We start from the raw sequence: 19927 nt of genomic DNA on the forward strand, positions 1-19927 counted from the left end.
TGCCTCTACCATTTCCACGAATAACTAAAACATTTTTTACCTTGAGCATTACAACATCTTAATGGGTTCCTCTGCCTCCAATCACTCTCACCTCCCATACAGACATAACTGAATTGCCTTTCTGAAACAAAGTGTAGACGCTGGCACTCCCCATTCAAAAACCTTTCACAGATTCTCTCCTCAGGGTGTTGTCACCTCACTCATCTCAACCTATCTTCTACCATAGCTGAGAGCTCTGAACTTTAGTCATGCTGAATGGTCCCAGACGTGCCACATGCTTTTCAGCAGCCAAGCCTTGACAAGTGCAGCGCTGCTTCTTTTATCTAAAATGTTCTTGCCCACTCCTATTTTTTCCTGAAGGCAAAGTCCTAGTCACCCTTCAAGTCTTCATTCCCAAATTGCCCCTTTTGAGAGGTCCCCTCTTTGATCTTTCCTTCTTCTTTCCTTCCACAGCTTGTTGTTGCCCACATGACACTACCGACTGCACAGACTTCTGTCGCAGTTGATTGTACATCTGCTTTCCCGAGACCGTATTTCAAGGGCAGAGACCTATCTGCTCTCTGGGCCTTAGTTTCTTAATTTGTAAACCAAAGTACTTTGTACCTACCTCATAGGGTTCTTGTGAAGCGTAAATGAGTTAATGCATGCAATTGGAACAAGGACTGGAACATAGTAAACACCATATAAATATTTGCTACTATTATTATTAATTTCTGCACTCTTAGTACTGGCCTAAAGCAGACGTCAATGTGTATTGCTAAATTTGGTTGGAGTAGGGCAGGAAACTTTCAAAAGACTGAGCTTTAGAACTTAGAACCAGGTTGGGAATACTGGCTTTTTTTTTTTTTTTCTAGTGTCTTTTCAAGTTATCTGTTGTACTAGTCTGTTCTCACACTGCTAAAAAGACATAGCAGAGAATGGGTAATTCATAAAGAAGTTTAATTGACTCACAGTTCCGTATGGCTGTGGAGGTCTCAGGAAACGTACAATCATGGTGGAAGGTGAAAGAGAAGCAGGCATCTTCTTTACAAGGCAGCAGAAAGAATGAACGCAGGAGGAACTACCCAACACTTACAAAACCATCAGATCTCGCGAGAACTCACTATCACGAGAACAGCATGGGCTGGCACGATTCAATTACCTCCACCTGGTCTCTCCCTTGAACCGATTCAATTACCTCCACCTGGTCTCTCCCTTGAAACGATTCAATTACCTCCACCTGGTCTCTCCCTTGAAACGTGTAGATTGGCCGGGCGCGGTGGCTCAAGCTTGTAATCCCAGCACTTTGGGAGGCCGAGACGGGCGGATCACGAGGTCAGGAGATCGAGACCATCCTGGCTAACACGGTGAAACTCCGTCTCTACTAAAAAATACAAAAAACTAGCCGGGCGAGGTGGCGGGCGCCTATAGTCCCATTTACACGGGAGGCTGAGGCAGGAGAATGGCGTGAACCCGGGAGGCGGAGCTTGCAGTGAGCTGAGATCCGGCCACTGCACTCCAGCCTGGGCGACAGAGCGAGACTTCCGTCTCAAAAAAAAAAAAAAAAAAAAAACAACGTGAAGATTATGGGGATTACAATTCAAGATGAGATTCTGGGTAGGGACACAGCCAAACTGTATCGTTTATGTAACCTCCAACTCTACCTCCATCCCAAGCATTGGAGACAGGAGTCAGGGATTAAGAGAAATTAGTCCTAAGCCTTTACCTTACTTGCGAAAGAAGGGTTGATCTGACATGAAGACACCTGCTTCAGAATGTTACTTATTTTATTTTATTTACTTATTTTTGAGTTCGAGTCTTGCTCTGTTGCCCAGGCTGGAGTGCAGTGGCACGATCTCAGCTCACTGCAACCTCCACCTCCCAGGTTCAAGCAATTCTCCTGCCTCAGCTTCCTGAGTAGCTGGGCTTACAGGTGCGCACCACCACGCCTGGCTAATTTTTGTATTTTTAGTAGAGACAGGGTTTCACCATGTTGGTCAGGCTAGTCTCAAACTCCTGACCTCGTGATCCACCCACTTTGGCCTCCCAAAGTGCTGGGATTATAGCTGTGAGCCACCGTGCCCAGCCCAGAATATTATTTTTTAAAAAGCTCCCGTGAGTGCCTTGTTCAAATAACTCTTACCCTCAAACGAGTAACATATTTAGCCATTACCTCAGAATGCATTCCTCAGAATGGGCCACATCTTTCCCCCATCATATCAGGGAAGGGATGAAATATAACACCCTCAAATTATAGTAGAGGGGGCAGTTGGAGTGGCAAAAGAAGTCTGGATCATGAGGTGCTGTTCCTAGAGCTCCTAAAGGATTATTAGAGGTGAGGGAGCTAGAGGGCGCTGCATACAAGAGAGCAAGAAAGACTTACCAGATGTTTCCTAAAATGAGGTTGGTTTGCTGGAGAAGCAGGAAAGTGCAGTGGGGGATCCATGGACTATAGATCTCATTCTGCCACTTTCTAGCTGGGATGCCAGGGCCAATTGCTGAACCTCTTTGGCTTCTTCTTGCTGTGTTTAATGAAGAGATTGAACTAAATGAAGTTTGAGCTCCTTCTGGTATTAACAGGAGGGTGTAGGCATATATATGGTGGGATGATTCTAAGTCTAAATGCATGCTTTAATGTATCCTGGGCAGCTACTTAGTCTGCATGTTTCCTTGGTTCCCTCTGGAGCCTACCAGGCTTCTCCAGGACTTGTCTGACCCCACCTACTGTGAAAGCTGCCTCCTGGGTGAACAGCCGGGGTTGTAACTCTCCAGGGAGGTGGATGATTCCTGGAGGCTGTGAGTGAGACTGGGTCGACCTCCAGTGGCCAAAAGCCAATAGGCACAATAGGGTGAAGTCGAGGCTGTGGCCAGATCATTCCTGGTAAGCAGGTGGTGTTCTCTGAGATACTTACAGAGCTTGCTCCTCAATCCACTCTGTGAATCCAAGCTACCGGAGGCATTAAATATACTTGGTGATGTCTGTATGTCAGTTACAAGTAATTTCAGATACTCAATTCGTCTATAACCACTGTGAAGTTACTTAGCTATTTTTCATCATTTTCATTTCATAAATGAGGAAGCTCAGAAAAAAAAGAGTGACTTGTCTCAAAGTTTAGAAATTTATATAGATTTTGTTACAGAACAAAATTCGGTGCAAGCCTGTATTGGCTTTAACCAAGGAGAGTGGATTAGAGACAGAATGGATTTCAGAATAAGAGAATTTCTATTACTAGATGTCCTATGGCACAAGGTGTAGTGAAGTCAGCTTTAGAGTCAGAATTAAGACTCAACAGTGCTGTCAGATGCTAGACGAGGAAATTTGGGCAAGTTAATTCTCATTCTCATTTTCCTCATCTGAGAGATAATACATCAGAGGATTAAATAATATAAAATAGTGCAGAGCTGCCTGACATGTTACATTATTCCCTTTCATACAATCCTAAATATGTAGATAGAAATACAGAATCTCTCAGTAACTGTTTCATATTTTCCTCTATGTGATTTTCAACAGTTTGGTTTCTACCTCCAACCTGACTAAAAATAGGCTAGTCAGGGTTCTTCTCTTGAAGTCAAAAGCTTAATCGTGGGAGGCGGGGGGTCAATTAAGCCATGTAAAAGGAAATCTTTCTCATCTGCAGTCTAGCTGTTAGGACTACATATTCAGAGGGCAAAGCATTGGCCTGGTGATATAGGGGCAATCTACCTTTTCTAGGCCGAATGGCCCTGGGAGTTGTGCCCAGTGTGAGTGGCCTGGCATCATGGAGATTTACTCAGCACGCTTGACTGAGTCTGGCCCTGGCTAGGAGGATTATGTTTCATCCAATGCTGAAGTCACTTGAAATTCCCCTCATTCATCCAAAGATACAGAAAAGAAGTAACTCATGGTATTGCTGAGAAAGGAACTTTATTGTTAGCTATTCTTGCATCTTTTGTTTTCTATGTGTTCAAACCAGATTCATCCAAACCATCTTTTATGTTAAGAATCATAAGCACATAGATTTTATCTCACACCCCGACATTTCATCAAACTATCAAATTATCTTATTCTGTCTTTATCTGTAGTTCTCAGAGTGCTATAGAAGCCAAGAAATGAAGTTTTTATCATTTTTTGCTTTTTGAATGTACCCACATTCAGAGCTCCTTCTTGGATGGGTCTGATGCTTGCAGTGGAGGTGGGATGAGGCAGGAGGCCAAACCATTCTTTTTAAGAAATGTCCTGACCTAAACACTACATTAATCACACACACACAAACACACACACATACAGAGTGAGTGAGTGAGAGAGAGAGAGAGAGTCAACTGAAGTGAAATCCAAATTCTACTCCCCCCCCATCCCCTTCCTCTTTACCAATCCCCTTTGCATCCCGGAGGAGGTCTCTCTGCTTCTTGTGTCTCTATTTCACCCCTTAACAGAGATGCTCAGGTATCGCATGAGGAGCTGAGGATTCACAAACAAAATTCAATCTAAATAACTTTTCAGATATGTCTTCCTGAAATATTTACTAGTCCTCTCCCTGTCTGACAAGTGATCACAACAATGAGTCATCCTTTGGGCATTAATCCATAGCAGCCTGAAATAACAGCAATACCAGAGCTATGACTTTACATTTTCCATTTTAATTAAAACTCTCACTTCACTTAAACCTGATTATCTTAAGGCTAATTTTATTCCATGCTTGGCCTTCAAATTTGTGCTAATTTGCAAGCCTTTTCCAAATCATCTCTTACATGAATGCAAGAAAAATTCTCATCCATGAAATTCCTTGACTCAGGAAAACATATCTCTTTACCCACAGAGAGGACTTTTCAGAAGGTACTCTCTGAAAACGAGGCAGAAGAAATTGTTTTTACAAAATGAGTTAGGGCTAGAAACTAAATCTATGTACCTTAAACTATAATTCAATCTATATAGTTATACCATGTATGATTTCCCAGAGATCTTGTCTGTATCAGATCAAGAGAATAAAACCTAATGAACAAAATCTTCTTGGAGTTCTATATCCCTAAAAAAACATAATTTCATAGTGTCATCATTATCCTCTTCTTTACTATAAGACACATACCTAGAACACTAATCCATTGTCCCTTTTTCTATTTATTCATTTCAAATAAACATGATGCAATGTCTACACATTCAGATCTCATCCATGTTGCTTTTTGTGGCATGGTCTACTGATCATTTCCCCTGTACCGTTTTCTAAGATTAGCTTTCCCCACACTTCTTTTGGGTGCATATTGTATGCTTCTTGAAAGACAAATACACAGCGTTTTGCAAAGTGCTGAGAATGCACTTGGTAAAGACTTGGTGATTCTGTGACTTAATTGTGACTTACACATTTTTCTATCTCCTCCCATTCAATGGTTAGTACTTGTACCTTTTGTGGACCCTCTGCCACTTCAAGTCCACCTCTTATACATACATATTCCTTTATACGTAACTCATGAGAGTGAAGCCAAGCTCCACTGAGTTCTGAAACTTCTACAGATGTCTGCTGCTATACCTGTTGAACATAAAAACACTTGGAGAGGGGACATTCATTTTTTAAAAACTTTTTTTTGGTGGAGGGAGTATGGGGACAGAAACTTCATTATTTGAGAATGCTGCTGTTGAGCAGAAGAAATGATTAAGACAAAGTTTGAATGGAATAAGACTACACATTCAGTGCCAAAATTACAAATGACCACCTCTTCCCTTCTCTCATGACTTTTATTTTTCACTCAACCAGTACAGAGTATTTTGTAGTTTTGTATTGAGACACAACTCCTACCTCCCCCAGGAAACTACTTTGGGGCCCTGTTGATCTCCTTCCTTTAGCTTCCTAACAAACCTAGGACTTATAATTTCGACTGTGTGTATGTATGTGTGTGTGTGTGTTTGTGTGTGTGTTTACAGAATCTCTGGTATCTCCAGTGAGAACAGAGTGAGCCTCACCCTTTCCTCATGACTAAGTCCAGAGAATGTGAGGTGAAGGAGTTCTGTGAGTTTTTAACTTGAGTAGTATTCCACTCACTGTCCACAGAGGCTTGGGTTACACTGTCTGCATCACTGATTACAGTAACAGTGTGTGTGTGTATACACACACACAACCATATTGCCACAAATGCATACTAGAAAGCAGGGCCTTACTTTCCCTGAACTGTTACAATGCCTAGCCCAGAGTACTCTGGTAATAGTGACTTCATGGAGTTTTGTACACATACCCATGTGAGAAAGGATACAAGCTAAGCTACTCACCCACACCTCATGAAACCTATGGGAGCTAGCCCTGACTCATGGTTCATTTATGAATACAAAAGCCCCAATTAATTAAATTAACTTGGTCTCCCAATCCATGATCTTGAGTTTTAATTGATAAGTATAAAACAGACACACTTGAAAATTTTTGGATTCACATTGCACCACCAGTACATGGCCTTTTCCATTAATGTCCACATTGACCAACCTTTCATACTATGTGTGCTTCTTACAAGAAATTAAAAGCAGAGCCTGCCCCTTTGTTGCGCAGCACAGAAGCTTTACTGTATAGTTCCAGAGTCTCTGGTATCTCTAGTAGGAACAGAGTGGGCCTCAGCCTCTCCTCATGACTAAATCCAGATAATTTGAGGTGAAAGTTTGATGACTTTTTAACTTTAGTATTCCACTCATTGTCCACAAATGCTTGGGTTACACTGCCTGCCTTACTAATTAAAAGTGAGGTAACCTGGTATAAGCTGTGCCCAACCCAATATTCGAGAACATTTAGTGAGCACTTTAAAACCAGGCTGTATTACTAAACATCCCCAGCTTCCAAAGCTCAGAAGTGTGGTGGGCCTAATCATTTTCCAAAATGGAATCTTAAGGTCTTCAGCTGCCCTCTTCACTGCCAAGTATGAAAAACAAATCCTGACTTTAATGCTAAAATTCGCAACTGACTTCTGAGGACATCTAATGGCAGCTGTTTTCCAGCGATGGGAACAGATTACATGGATGCATCTTCCAACACCCTGTGACAAACAGTTGCAGTGATTCATCATCAAGCCTCTAAAGTGCAACGCACATAGGCTTTACAAGAACGATCTGTGTTCAAACTCAGTGTGCCACTTGTTAGCTGTGTGAGCTTAACCAAATCTCTGTGAGCCTGTTTTCTCATCTGCCGAATGGGAGCAACACCACCTTGTTCACAAGGTTGTAAAAGCTGTACATAATATACATAAAGACCCTTGGCATATTGCCTCAATATAGTAGATAATAAAAGTTAGTCATTATTATTTTTATTCTCTTAAGAGTTTAAATCGGCTAAAGAGTCTGATTTTAAATTGAATCTTCTCAGACCGAGTCATCCAGAACTAGAATTAACATACGTATATTCTGTCTGTAAGGCTGTTAAATGCCTGTAGAGGTTACTTAGTGGGTTAGAAAGATTAGAACCCTGAAGTGAAAGGACGCTGTCCCTGCTCCCACTCCTAGACCTGCAGCACATGCACGCGCGCACACAATCACACCCCCCCAGGCTAAACTTGTATGCCCATTTGTGTATGTTTCCAATGTTACTTGATGAAAATGCCTGTAGTCCTTCAACAGGCTGCAGGTGGTCAGAGAAAAAAGAAAGAAAATGCCTGTAGTCTTAATCGCTTTCAGAAATTTAAGATGCGAAAGCGAGGCCCCAGGTAACTATCTATAGAAGAGAAAGCAAGGAGAAGGGACTAACTGCTACATTTTCTTGTTGTTAGCAATATAATGGCTCCCACGTGCTGGGATCCCAGTCTGATGAGAACAAATGACACGAAGGTCATGGATGGACCTCACTGTCCACTGTGAAAGTCCCTGCAGCACCTTTAGGCCCCACAGCTTCTTCTCAAAGAGACCACCATCTCCAAAACTAAGAGGCATCCCATCAGCCTCATTGTGGGGAATCTTGTATTCCAGGAGTATCATTAACTCCTCTATCTGGTATGCAAAGGCAGCAACCTGGAGAAGAAGGGTATGTATAGCTTGATGGAAGTCACCTTTGGTTGGGGTAAAATGCACCCGCTGGTCTTCTAAAAGCCTGGCCAACAAAACATGGAAGGTACGATAAGCTTGAAGGTTCTCTTGGAGTCGCTCTGCCTCGGTCAGCTCACTCCACTGATCAGTGCTTGCCACTGGCACCCCATCCACAGAATCCAGGTTGATGTTCTTGTTCAGGCCCTGATGCTTCACCTGGCCGAGGATACAGGAAAACACCACATCTTCTGTAATCACCCCAATGTCCTTAAATCACTCCCAAATTTCATACAAAACCTCACCCACCTCTCTGGCCAAGGATCCAAGTTGTAAAGTAAATAACAGGTCTACAGTAGGAACTCTTAATTTGAGCTCCATGACTGGGCTTTAGAAAGACCCAGTACTCCCTGAAATTGAGTACCTATGGATTTTTCTTGGAAGAATGTTCAGATTTCATTGAGTTCTAAAGTTTGAAAACTGATTTAGAACAATTTTTCCTTCTCACTTCAAACTCTCTAACTGGAATATTTTAATCATATTAAAGTTTAAAGTATTTTTAAACATACTTGTAGACACTGGTCACAACTAGGAAGCCCTGGAATATAGCCATTGTAGGATTTCTCTAACTTTCCTCTCCCCATTGAGCACTCCCAAAGAGTCTGAATTCTGTCTGGTGAGGCTGTATAAAGATAAATCAGTTCTCAGAGAGCCTAAATTCAAAACTCTCCACAGGGATTAGAGTATTTCCACAGCATATCTTAGGTGGAAATTGATGGGGATCCCCCTACTATTAGAAGACAAATCTGGAACTCCACAGTTAGCTCAAGAATTCAACACTTCCACAAGTCTCCAATGAATCTTCTAGGAGATCCTTTTGATAGCTTACCTTTCTCTTTAGACGCACTCTACTTTTGATGCAGAATACTAAAAGGTGGGTGGCCAATGCTATATAGGAGAAATTGGTAGGATTTACAAAGTCCTCCCACGTTCATAGTACTCTATCCCATAAACCTTTCATTTACATAGCTGAAAAATTCAGAACAATGGCTATGAAGAACCCAGAGGGCCCATGGCTAATCTGTTCTAGTAGTATTCAGGATATATGCAAACCAATTTGGTGTAGCCTCCAAGACATATAAGCCAATCCTATCTAGAACCCCATATATATTTTCTCATTCAAGTAACGTATCTCCTAAACAGCCTGGAAGAAGAAAATAAGGTCACATGGGTTTCTTCAAGGGAAGGGTCCATGTCAAATAACCTGTATGAATGACTAGATGATTAGAGCTTTCACAATTGGTAATGGAGCTGATGCATGATGGTAAGTTGCTAGATCAGAAAAGATGAAGGGAAAACAGATAACAGCAAAATAGGCAACTTACATAAGATTCCGTAAGAGCAGTCAGGTCTGAACGAATCTTCCTTGCTAGCCAGATAGAGCGGCTACAGAGGTCCCGACTGTGAGGGGTCAGCGGTGAATGCTCTGCGAAAGCCATCCTTTAACTGTCCCAGGAAACAAGTGAGCTGGGCTTACTCCTGTCTACACTGGTCCAAATAAGAAATGTGACTCTCACAGACTAAACCCACTGCACATTCTCTACTAATGGGATTGTGCACCCCACCCCCACCCCCTCCCTGACTCAGAGGTGGTAGCAAATTCCTGGCTGTGGATTTTTGTGCCTGTGGAATGAAAGGGCCCTTTTTAATCAGACTTTTTTTTTCCCTTGCAGCGTCTGCCTCCATCTCTCTCCTCCACTCAGTACTTCGCACACTTGTTTCTATGTCATTGTTTTGCTTTTGCACTTAGCAACAAGGTCACTATCACACTAATCCTCATGGCACCCCTGCCTAATGTAATCTATCTCATACACACTTAGAATCAGTTCATTTTATTATCATTCTCCCTTATGCTTCCCATGTCTTTTTTCTCATAGGCTGGCGAAATGTTCATTCAATGAAATTGTTATTATTGATACAGCTGCCATTTATTAAGCAACTACCATGGGTCAGAGAGTGAGCTAAATACTTTAAAGCAATTCCATTTGATCTTCAGAATAATTCTGAGGTAAATGTTATTTCTCCCATATAATAAACTGAAACCTCAAGAAATAACATTCACAAAATCAAGTAATGAGGCTTGAATTTAAATAGAAGTCTGATTCTACAGTTGCTTCTCCCACTGACTTTCCAATTTCATTTTCTGTTTAGGTAGTTTACATTTTATTCAAGAAACAAAGGTTGCGTCAAGTAAGTCCTTTAAAAACACAGCATTTTTTCACTCTCATCCTTAAGTACTTTTAAAGACAATTTAATTTAAACGTAAAAATCAAGCAAGGGAGCATCTCTTATTTCCATCATGGTGCCTTCCTGGTAGCTACAGAGGAGGAGGAAGGTACTGTTTAGGCCTGTTCTCTTCCAAAGAACAGGAAACACCCACTGCTAACTTGGTAACATTTCTAAAGCAGTCTCACTCAAGTGACAACATGCTTTCCTTTTTTTCTCCCCTACCCAGTCATACCACATGCTTCTTAAAATAAGAGAATGAGCTGGACTTTGAAATGACGGTATAAGAGTTAAAAGGTACTTGGAGAGTTGTCATTCTATTGCATTTAACTTAGAGAATGATGCTTATTGGGTAAGGGCTAAAGGTTTCATCCCTAAATGAAAGAACTAGCTTTCATTATTTATATCACAGATACTGCCAATAAGCTGAAACACATACTATCTTAGAAGCAAATTTATAAAAGTAAACAATAAAGGGGAGATGTAAGAGAGCAGCCTGGGGCAGCTATGACAGTATGGCTTTTAAGAAGGCAGAAGGATTGTAGTTTTCTCTTTTTCAAAACAAAAACCAGTACTTGATACAAATATTCAATTTTGAGAAGAAGTATTGATATTAAACGCTATCAAGGTTTTGTCATTATCAGGGTAAAATTAACCTCACATAATCCTTAATGTGCCATCTACTTGGTTAATATGGCCAGTTTTCCTAGGAAGAAGTTGTAAAAACATCAAGATTTCCAAGTTTGCTGAATAACAGAATCATGTCATTTCAGCATTAGAAATTAAGAACTAAAGAGTCAAAAATCAACCACCTGATTCTCAACAAAAGCAAACAACAGTATGCCCCACACAACACCTGTTCTGAGGGCATCTGATTTGCTTAACAGCATCACATGTTTCAACCCTAGGATAATTGTAACTTAGTACAATCAAGGAAGACAAGTTGCTTCCATGAAGACAACTTTTATTTTTCTTCTTTACATATTTATTTTTAATATGCCTTACCTAGATTAAGAGAAAACAAAGATTTGAAAAGCAAAGTATCCCTTTTATTATAATTTCTTTTTACACAACCTTTTCAACCTATATTCAGGTAACTACCTGTCTCTCCCATGAAAGGAGAAGGGTCCTGCACATTACAACAGGCAAAAAAGGCTTTTAGGAAATAAAATATTTTAAAATTGATCCATTACATTTGTTCAATTTTCGAGTACACTGGAAAGTGGGAAAAACACAAAAGGAGAAAAAAATGGCATTTCAAACAACCAGACTATAATAATCTTAATTAGATTGGTAGTACACTCTTTATACTTTTTCCCCAAACAGGTACAAAGGAGGTTCAAGTGCTCTATGTGGATGCTAGTCTATACCTTAATATTTTTATTTTACTCCCAGTACTCCCACGGCCATGGCCAGTGTTTGCCTAAGCTCTTTGAAGCATATCAAGGAGTCTCAATAATGCAAAATAACCTTGGGCAACCACAAAGAAGAGGGATGCACATCTCCCAGAAATATTAAATAGCTGTATCTCAACTACAGTTTCAGAATTTAGAACCACCAATTCAAGATGGAAATATGCAGTGGGAAGAGTTATTAAAAAGGTAACAGAATTTGACTAAGAGTATGAAGTGTAGAACTTTAAGATTAAAAGAGCTCCCTGGAAGGACGATGAGGCAAATGGAGCAGAAAGGAAAGCAGGGAAAAGGCTGGGATAGTTTAATTACACCAACTCTTTACTATGCAGCATCCCTTTATCAAAAGGAAAAATATAAAGACCATAAAAAATATTTTAGTATTGCAAACTGCTGCAATAATTTATTGTAGGCAAATGGTAGCTATGAAGAGGGCCGTTGACCCCTAAAAGAAAAAGTACAGCAAGTTTCTAATTAATAAAACTAACTGGTTGTTTTTTTGTGGGTAGAGTGGTATCAGGAGAATACACTTTCTCCCACCTCAGAAAGATTTTTAAAAATGCAGTTTGCTTTTGTGTAGGTGGCTAAAATATCTGATGACTAACCACTGCAAATGAAATTTATGGAGACAAAGGGTAAGTGCGACAACAAAGCTAAGTGTGGAATATAGATGATAGCTAGTCGGAAAGTATAAAAGGGACCTGAGAGTAGGACAACTTTTTTGTAGACTCATCCAATCAATCTTGTATTTTCAAATCTACTCAATTTACCAAAGTCAACTCCAAACTATGTTGGCAGGAAAGCATATTCTACATCCCTTCTATCTCTATTCCATTTTCTATCCCTATATTATGGAGAAATGGCAAATCTGCAACACTCTGAAAAGAAACAATAGCACATTTGAGACTGGTGATTGTAGGTGTCTCATTCCCTATTTCCTGGCATCTCAAATGCTAACACTAGTGGGTATAAAGTAAGCCTCTTTCAGAAATGACATTTTGTTACTCCTCTTTTTGGGAAAAAAGAATTTTTAAAAAAATTTGATAAACCATGTTTGTGAAAAACAAACTTTTTTTTTCCCCAGCAAAACGTCTTTGCAATAGCCATCATGCATTTCTGACAATAAACAATGAATAGCTTAAGCCTTCGATTCTAGCTTTTGAGGCACACAGGATAGGAATTACTCTTTACCTGAAGATGAGCCAAAACAGGATTTGGGGCTTTTGGCGATATGACCTTGTACAAAAACACTACCTTTTCTCTCCAGTGAACAGCAATAAGCAGTCCACGCCCCAACACAATCTCTATCCCTAGGAAACTGTGATTCCCAGAATTTTAGGTGAAAGTCAAAGCAATTATTATATAGGATTATTAACTTTGGCTATTGAAGTTTGCTTCTTCTGAAGTGTTACTAAAGGGGAAAGAGTTTAATTTGACTTAAAATTTTAGGACTCATAGATTTTGTTCCTTCACCAACAGCAGTGTCCTTCACTAACAGGGAGCTGGAATGAACTGATGATAAAAAGCAAAGCAAAAAACAAAAAGCGAGGAGCCAGAGATGGGCCCCAAGGGAAATGTAAGGAAATGGTAGGGACAAATAAGAGAAAAGAAATAAATTCACAAGAAACAGAAAAGAAATAAATTCACAAGAAACAATCTTCTATCTGTAATTTAGATTCTGAACAACCCTCCTCATCCTCTCAAAATTCCTAAGTCTCGACGCTCTAAAAGTCTCAAAGAGCATACTAGTTACCACGAACCTAACATTCTTCCCTAAAAAGGCTTCCAAAAAAGCACTGGGCTATTGTAGTGATTTTGTTAGTGCTGAGGACCAGCTTTCTTTAAAGGCCACTGGAGAGCTATGATTTCAGAGGCTGGCTGTGCTTCTTCAACCCTATGTCTTGCCTTCAAAGTACCTGTTATGGAAGGGATCCCATGTCAAAATAATCTAATCTCTCTCTCCCAGCCCCACAAAATATAGCAACAAAGACTCCAAAAAGAAAAAAAAAAAAAAAAAAAATCAGACTTTGTTAATAAATAAGGAATCTCAGGTTCCACAACACAAAAACACACATGTTCAAAGTGCAAATTTCTGCCATTAGCCTGGGACTTTTCTCGTCGTCTCACTGATACAGAGCCCTGTCTTACAGTCAAAGAGACTGTTTAGAGGGCAGCCCCCTCCCTATTGGGAGCCTGCTTCCAAGCAAGTGAGCACCATTGAGAGCCATATGGAGGTTTGGGAGGGGGACTGAGATGCTGGGATCAAAGAGGAGGGAGGTGGTCCCCATATATCCTTCCTTTCTGAAACCCAGTGGGGAATAAAGGAAGAGGGGATGAGAGATGTGTGCTGTTTTAACAGCTCACCCTGCTAAGGGGCCCTAAAGTGCCAAGTCAAGCTGCCAGCCTCCAGAGATTAGAATTTTACGGTATTTGAAGATAAGTGTGCCGCAGGGGGTAGGAGCCAGAACCAGAGGGCAGCAGTAGAGGAGGAGAAGGGATTTAGAAGACAGTAATATACTATTAAAAGTTAAAAGCTGATCCAGAGCACATCAGAGTTACAGGTTGGAAAGGGGGATGTGCCGATGAGCAGGAAGTCTGCTGATGGCTGGAACCGAGTATGAGAATAACCCTCACTGTAAGAGCTGCTGCTGCTGCTTCTTTTTTGTCTACCTTTCTGGTAAAGACAACATCAATTTTATAAGAGGAGCAACAGAGGGAGAACAGGGGATGGGGATTGGAAGGGGGTGTGTGTATGTATGTGTGTGCTGTGATCCACAATGGAAAGAGCAGGCCCTTCAGTTAGTTCACTAGATTTTAAATGCTTTAGATTTTTTTTGTCCTTTTTAACTTTTAAATACAAAGTCTGAGCTGTCCCATGCCCCAAGTCTTCCTGTCCACTAAGGTCCGGTAGAGTCTGAATCTTCAATCAGAACCTCTGTGGTAGCACCGAGTATATCTGAGTTCATAACCAGCCCTTCAGTGCCTCCACTGCTGCCGCTTCCCACAAAGATCTTCCCATCAGCCATCAGGCTCACCCGTTCTGTCCCACTGCAGTATGACTTTGACATCCCTTCAGCTTCTAGCAGTAGGCACTCTCCAGAGGTTGAGTTTCCCAAAGGCTCAGGAAGAAGAGGAAGACCCTGACCATCTGAAGGCTGCGTCAGGGACTCTGGGTTAGTGCCCAAGATATCTGTGCTGGTGATGAGGGCGCCTGCATTGGCAGCCAGAGCTTCTGCAATCAGCACCTCAGGGTGGCTTTTTGCCTTGTGTGCCACTACGCTGTCCTTCTTCTCAAATTTTTTGCCACAGATATTGCAAGAAAACTGGTAGAAGGAGTCTGCATCATGTTTCTTCATGTGCCAATTAAGAGATGCCTTTTGTCGACAAGTAAATCCACAGATCTCACATCTAAGGAGAGGAGAAAAGGAAATGGCTGATCCAACAGAGAAATAAAGAGTGCTCTTATTCAGGGTCAGGGTTAGAATTCAGAGCTCATATATATACATACATACACAATAATCAGTAACACATTTCTTTTGAAGGATTGGGAAATGTTACTAGATGGAAAACTTATCTGATTTTCTTCTGTTTGCTTGAAAAACAGAGGGAAACTAAGAAAAAGGCCACTAACTGATGCTCCCAATCAATAACCACTCATTTATTTGATGAAAGTAAACAGCAGTGGAAACTAAAATGTTTGTAAAGCGGCAAACCTTCAAATAGGGCATATATCCTTCTCACCCAGATGTTCACCAGTAAATAATACTCACTGTAATGGCTTCTCGCCAGTGTGAATCATTCGGTGTACTGCCAGATTGTGGGAACTCTTGAAGGCCCGAGCACAATATTCACAGATATAATCCCTTTGATCTATGAAGAAAAATACTGTGGTTAGTGTTCTATTTAGACACCCTGTAAGTATTTTCCCTCCCTTACAGTAAGTAAGCAGATGATGGGGCAGGTAATTTAGAGTAAAAGCAATGCTATTTTCAATGTATAAACATTTTCAGTAAACAAAATTTAAAAAGGAAAAATATCGCTTTAAAAAAACATCCAAACACACAGTAGCATAAGGACCTGTTTAAAAAACAACAACAACAACAACAAAAAAACACAAACAAACAGAAAAACTACATAAAAATATAAGAACTGGAATCCTCATCTCAATTTTACCACTAATCCAGGTCTTGGATACCAAGTGTTTAGCAAGTAAACAACTATATTTTCCGTATATTTTATTCCTTAAAACAATTTTTTTCACAGATAATGAAAACTGAATGCTTACACAGAAAGAATTGGCATTCAAACAAAACAAAAACAAAAAACAAGAACTTGGGGGGGCGGAGCAAGATGGCCGAATAGGAACAGCTCCAGTCTCCAAGTCCCAGCACGAGTGACACAGAAGACCGGTGATTTCTGCATTTTCAACTGAGGTACTGGGGTCATCTCTCTAGGGAGTGCCGGACAATCGGTGCGGGTCAGCTGCTGCAGCCTGACCAGCGAGAGCTGAAGCAGGGCGAGGCATCGCCTCACCTGGAAGCGCAAGGGGGAAGGAAATCCGTTTTCCTAGCCAGGGGAACTGAGACACATAACATCTGGAAAATCGGGTAACTCCCACCCCAATACTGCGCTTTAAGGAAACAGGCACACCAGGAGAATATATCCCACACCTGGCCGGGAGGGTCCCACGCCCACGGAGCCTCCCTCACTGCTAACACAGCAGTCTGAGGCGATCTATCCGCAAGGTAGCAGCGAGGCTGGGGGAGGGGAGCCCGCCATTGCTGAGGCTTAAGTAGGTAAACAAAGCCACTGGGAAGCTCGAACTGGGTGGAGCTCACAGCAGCTCAAGGAAACCTGCCTGTCTCTGTAGACTCCACCTCTGGGGACAGCCCACAGCTGAGGTCCAATAGGGAAAGCAGCGGGGGCCGTGCAGAGGCGAACGACTCTGTCTGACAGCTTTGGGGAGAGCCGTGGATCTCCCAACGCGGAGGTTGAGATCGAGAACGGACAGACTGCCTGCTCAGGTGGGTCCCTGACCCCTGAGTAGCCTAGCTGGGAGACATCCCCCACTAGGGGCAGTCTGACACCCCACACCTCACAGGGTGGAGTCATCCCTGAGAGGAAACTTCCAAAGGAAGAATCAGACAGGTACACTCGCTGTTCAGCAATATCCTATCTTCTGCAACCTCTGCTGCTGATACCCAGGCAAACAGGGTCTGGAGTGGACCTCAAGCAATCTCCAACAGACCAACAGACAGTCCTTCTGACTGTCAGACGGAAAACTATCAAACAGGAAGGACACCTATACCAAAACCCCATCAGTACGTCACCGTCATCAAAGACCAGAGACAGATAAAACCACAAAGATGGGGAAGAAGCAGGGCAGAAAAGCTGGAAATTCAAAAAATAAGAGCGCATCTCCCCCTGCAAGGGAGCGCAGCCCATCGCCAGCAACGGATCAAAGCTGGTCAGAGAATGACTTTGACGAGATGAGAGAAGAAGGCTTCAGCCCATCAAACTTCTCAGAGCTAAAGGAGGAATTACGTACCCAGCGCAAAGAAACTAAAAATCTTGAAAAAAGAGTGGAAGAATTGACAGCTAGACTAATTAATGCAGAGAAGATCATAAACGAAATGACAGAGATGAAAACCATGACACGAGAAATACGCGACAAATCCACAAGCTTCAGTAACCGACTCGATCAACTGGAAGAAAGAGTATCAGCGATTGAGGATCAAATGAATGAAATGAAGCGAGAAGAGAAACCAAAAGAAAAAAGAAGGAAAAGAAATGAACAAAGCCTGCAAGAAGTACGGGATTATGTAAAAAGACCAAATCTACGTCTGATTGGGGTGCCTGAAAGTGAGGGGGAAAATGGAACCAAGTTGGAAAACACTCTTCAGGATATCATCCAGGAGAACTTCCCCAACCTAGTAGGGCAGGCCAACATTCAAATTCAGGAAATACAGAGAACGCCACAAAGATACTCCTCCAGAAGAGCAACTCCAAGACACATAATTGCCAGATTCACCAAAGTGAAATGAAGGAAAAAATCTTAAGGGCAGCCAGAGAGAAAGGTCGGGTTACCCACAAAGGGAAGCCCATCAGACTAACAGCAGATCTCTCGGCAGAAACTCTCCAAGCCAGAAGAGAGTGGGGGCCAATATTCAACGTTCTTCAAGAAAAGAATTTTCAACCCAGAATTTCATATCCAGCCAAACTAAGTTTCATCAGTGAAGGAGAAATAAAATCCTTTACAGATAAGCAAATGCTTAGAGATTTTGTCGCCACCAGGCCTGCCTTACAAGAGACCCTGAAGGAAGCCCTAAACATGGAAAGGAACAACCGGTACCAGCCATTGCAAAAACATGCCAAAATGTAAAGACCATCGAGGCTAGGAAGAAACTGCATCAACTAACGAGCAAAATACCAGTTAATATCATAATGACAGGATCAAGTTCACACATAACAATATTAACCTTAAATGTCAATGGACTAAATCCTCCAATTAAAAGACACAGACTGGCAAACTGGATAAAGAGTCAAGACCCATCAGTCTGCTGTATTCAGGAGACCCATCTCACATGCAGAGACATACATAGGCTCAAAATAAAGGGATGGAGGAAGATCTACCAAGCAAATGGAGAACAAAAAAAAGCAGGGCTTGCAATCCTAGTCTCTGATAAAACAGACTTTAAACCATCAAAGATCAAAAGAGACAAAGAAGGCCATTACATAATGGTAAAGGGATCAATTCAACAGGAAGAGCTAACTCTCCTAAATATATATGCACCCAATACAGGAGCACCCAGATTCATAAAGCAACTCCTTAGAGACTTACAAAAAGACTTAGACTCCCATACAATAATAATGGGAGACTTCAACACTCCACTGTCAACATTAGACAGATCAACAAGACAGAAAGTTAACAAGGATATCCAGGAATTGAACTCAGCTCTGCACCAAGCAGACCTAATAGACATCTATAGAACTCTCCACCCCAAATCAACAGAATATACATTCTTCTCAGCACCACATCGCACTTATTCCAAAATTGACCACATAATTGGAAGTAAAGCACTCCTCAGCAAATGTACAAGAACAGAAATTATAACAAACTGTCTCTCAGACCACAGTGCAATCAAACTAGAACTCAGGACTAAGAAACTCAATCTAAACCGCTCAACTACATGGAAACTGAACAACCTGCTCCTGAATGACTACTGGGTACATAACGAAATGAAAGCAGAAATAAAGATGTTCTTTGAAACCAATGAGAACAAAGATACAACATACCAGAATCTCTGGGACACATTTAAAGCAGTGTGTAGAGGGAAATTTATAGCACTAAATGCCCACAAGAGAAAGCAGGAAAGATCTAAAATTGACACTTAACATCACAATTAAAAGAACTAGAGAGGCAAGAGCAAACACATTCAAAAGCTAGCAGAAGGCAAGAAATAACTAAGATCAGAGCAGAACTGAAGGAGATAGAGTCACAAAAAACCCTCCAAAAAATCAATGAATCCAGGAGTTGGTTTTTTGAAAAGATCAACAAAATTGACAGACCGCTAGCAAGACTAATAAAGAAGAAAAGAGAGAGGAATCAAATAGATGCAATAAAAAATGATAAAGGGGATATCACCACCGACCCCACAGAAATACAAACAACCATCAGAGGACACTATAAATGCCTCTACGCAAATCAACTAGAAAATCTAGAAGAAATGGATAATTTCCTGGACACTTACACTCTCCCAAGACTGAACCAGGAAGAAGTTGAATCCCTGAATAGACCAATAACAGGCTCTGAAATTGAGGCAACAATTAATAGCCTACCCACGAAAAAAGTCCAGGACCAGATGGATTCACAGCTGAATTCTACCAGAGCTACAAGGAGGAGCTGGTACCATTCCTTCTGAAACTATTCCAATCAATAGAAAAAGAGGGAATCCTCCCTAACTCATTTTATGAGGCCAACATCATCCTGATACCAAAGCCTGGCAGAGACACAACAAAAAAGAGAATTTTAGACCAATATCCCTGATGAACATCGATGCAAAAATTCTCAATAAAATACTGGCAAACCGGATTCAGCAGCACATCAAAAAGCTTATCCACCATGATCAAGTGGGCTTCATCCCTGGGATGCAAGGCTGGTTCAACATTCGCAAATCAATAAACGTAATCCAGCATATAAACAGAACCAAAGACAAGAACCACATGATTATCTCAATAGATGCAGAAAAGGCTTTTGACAAAATTCAACAGCCCTTTATGCTAAAAACGC

At 41.3% G+C, this 19927-nt stretch overlaps 2 protein-coding genes across 3 annotated transcripts in view; both read right to left on the reverse strand.

Moving 5' to 3' along the window:
* Positions 1–6310: 6310 nt before the first annotated feature.
* Positions 6311–10819, reverse strand: CNTF (ciliary neurotrophic factor). Its single transcript, XM_033206886.1, has 2 exons — positions 9325–10819; positions 6311–8158 (listed from the first exon to the last, which is right to left on the reverse strand). Exons 1-2 carry the CDS (start codon positions 9436–9438, stop codon positions 7670–7672), a joined length of 603 nt encoding a protein of 200 aa, XP_033062777.1. The 5' UTR covers positions 9439–10819; the 3' UTR covers positions 6311–7669.
* Positions 10820–11252: 433 nt separating this feature from the next.
* The window catches only part of ZFP91 (ZFP91 zinc finger protein, atypical E3 ubiquitin ligase), a 51086-nt gene continuing 42411 nt past the window's right edge, over positions 11253–19927 (reverse strand). For both annotated transcript variants that reach the window (XM_033206884.1, XM_033206883.1), the window contains exons 10-11: positions 15408–15507; positions 11253–15045 (exon numbers count right to left, since the gene is read on the reverse strand). In XM_033206884.1, coding sequence (XP_033062775.1) covers positions 14535–15045; positions 15408–15507 — 611 coding nt within the window. In that variant the 3' untranslated portion in view covers positions 11253–14534. The remainder of the gene's footprint in view (positions 15046–15407; positions 15508–19927) is intronic.

This window comes from Trachypithecus francoisi, unplaced genomic scaffold (assembly GCF_009764315.1).
Source record: "Trachypithecus francoisi isolate TF-2019V2 unplaced genomic scaffold, Tfra_2.0 Lachesis_group8, whole genome shotgun sequence".
NCBI classification, from domain to species: Eukaryota; Metazoa; Chordata; class Mammalia; order Primates; family Cercopithecidae; genus Trachypithecus; species Trachypithecus francoisi.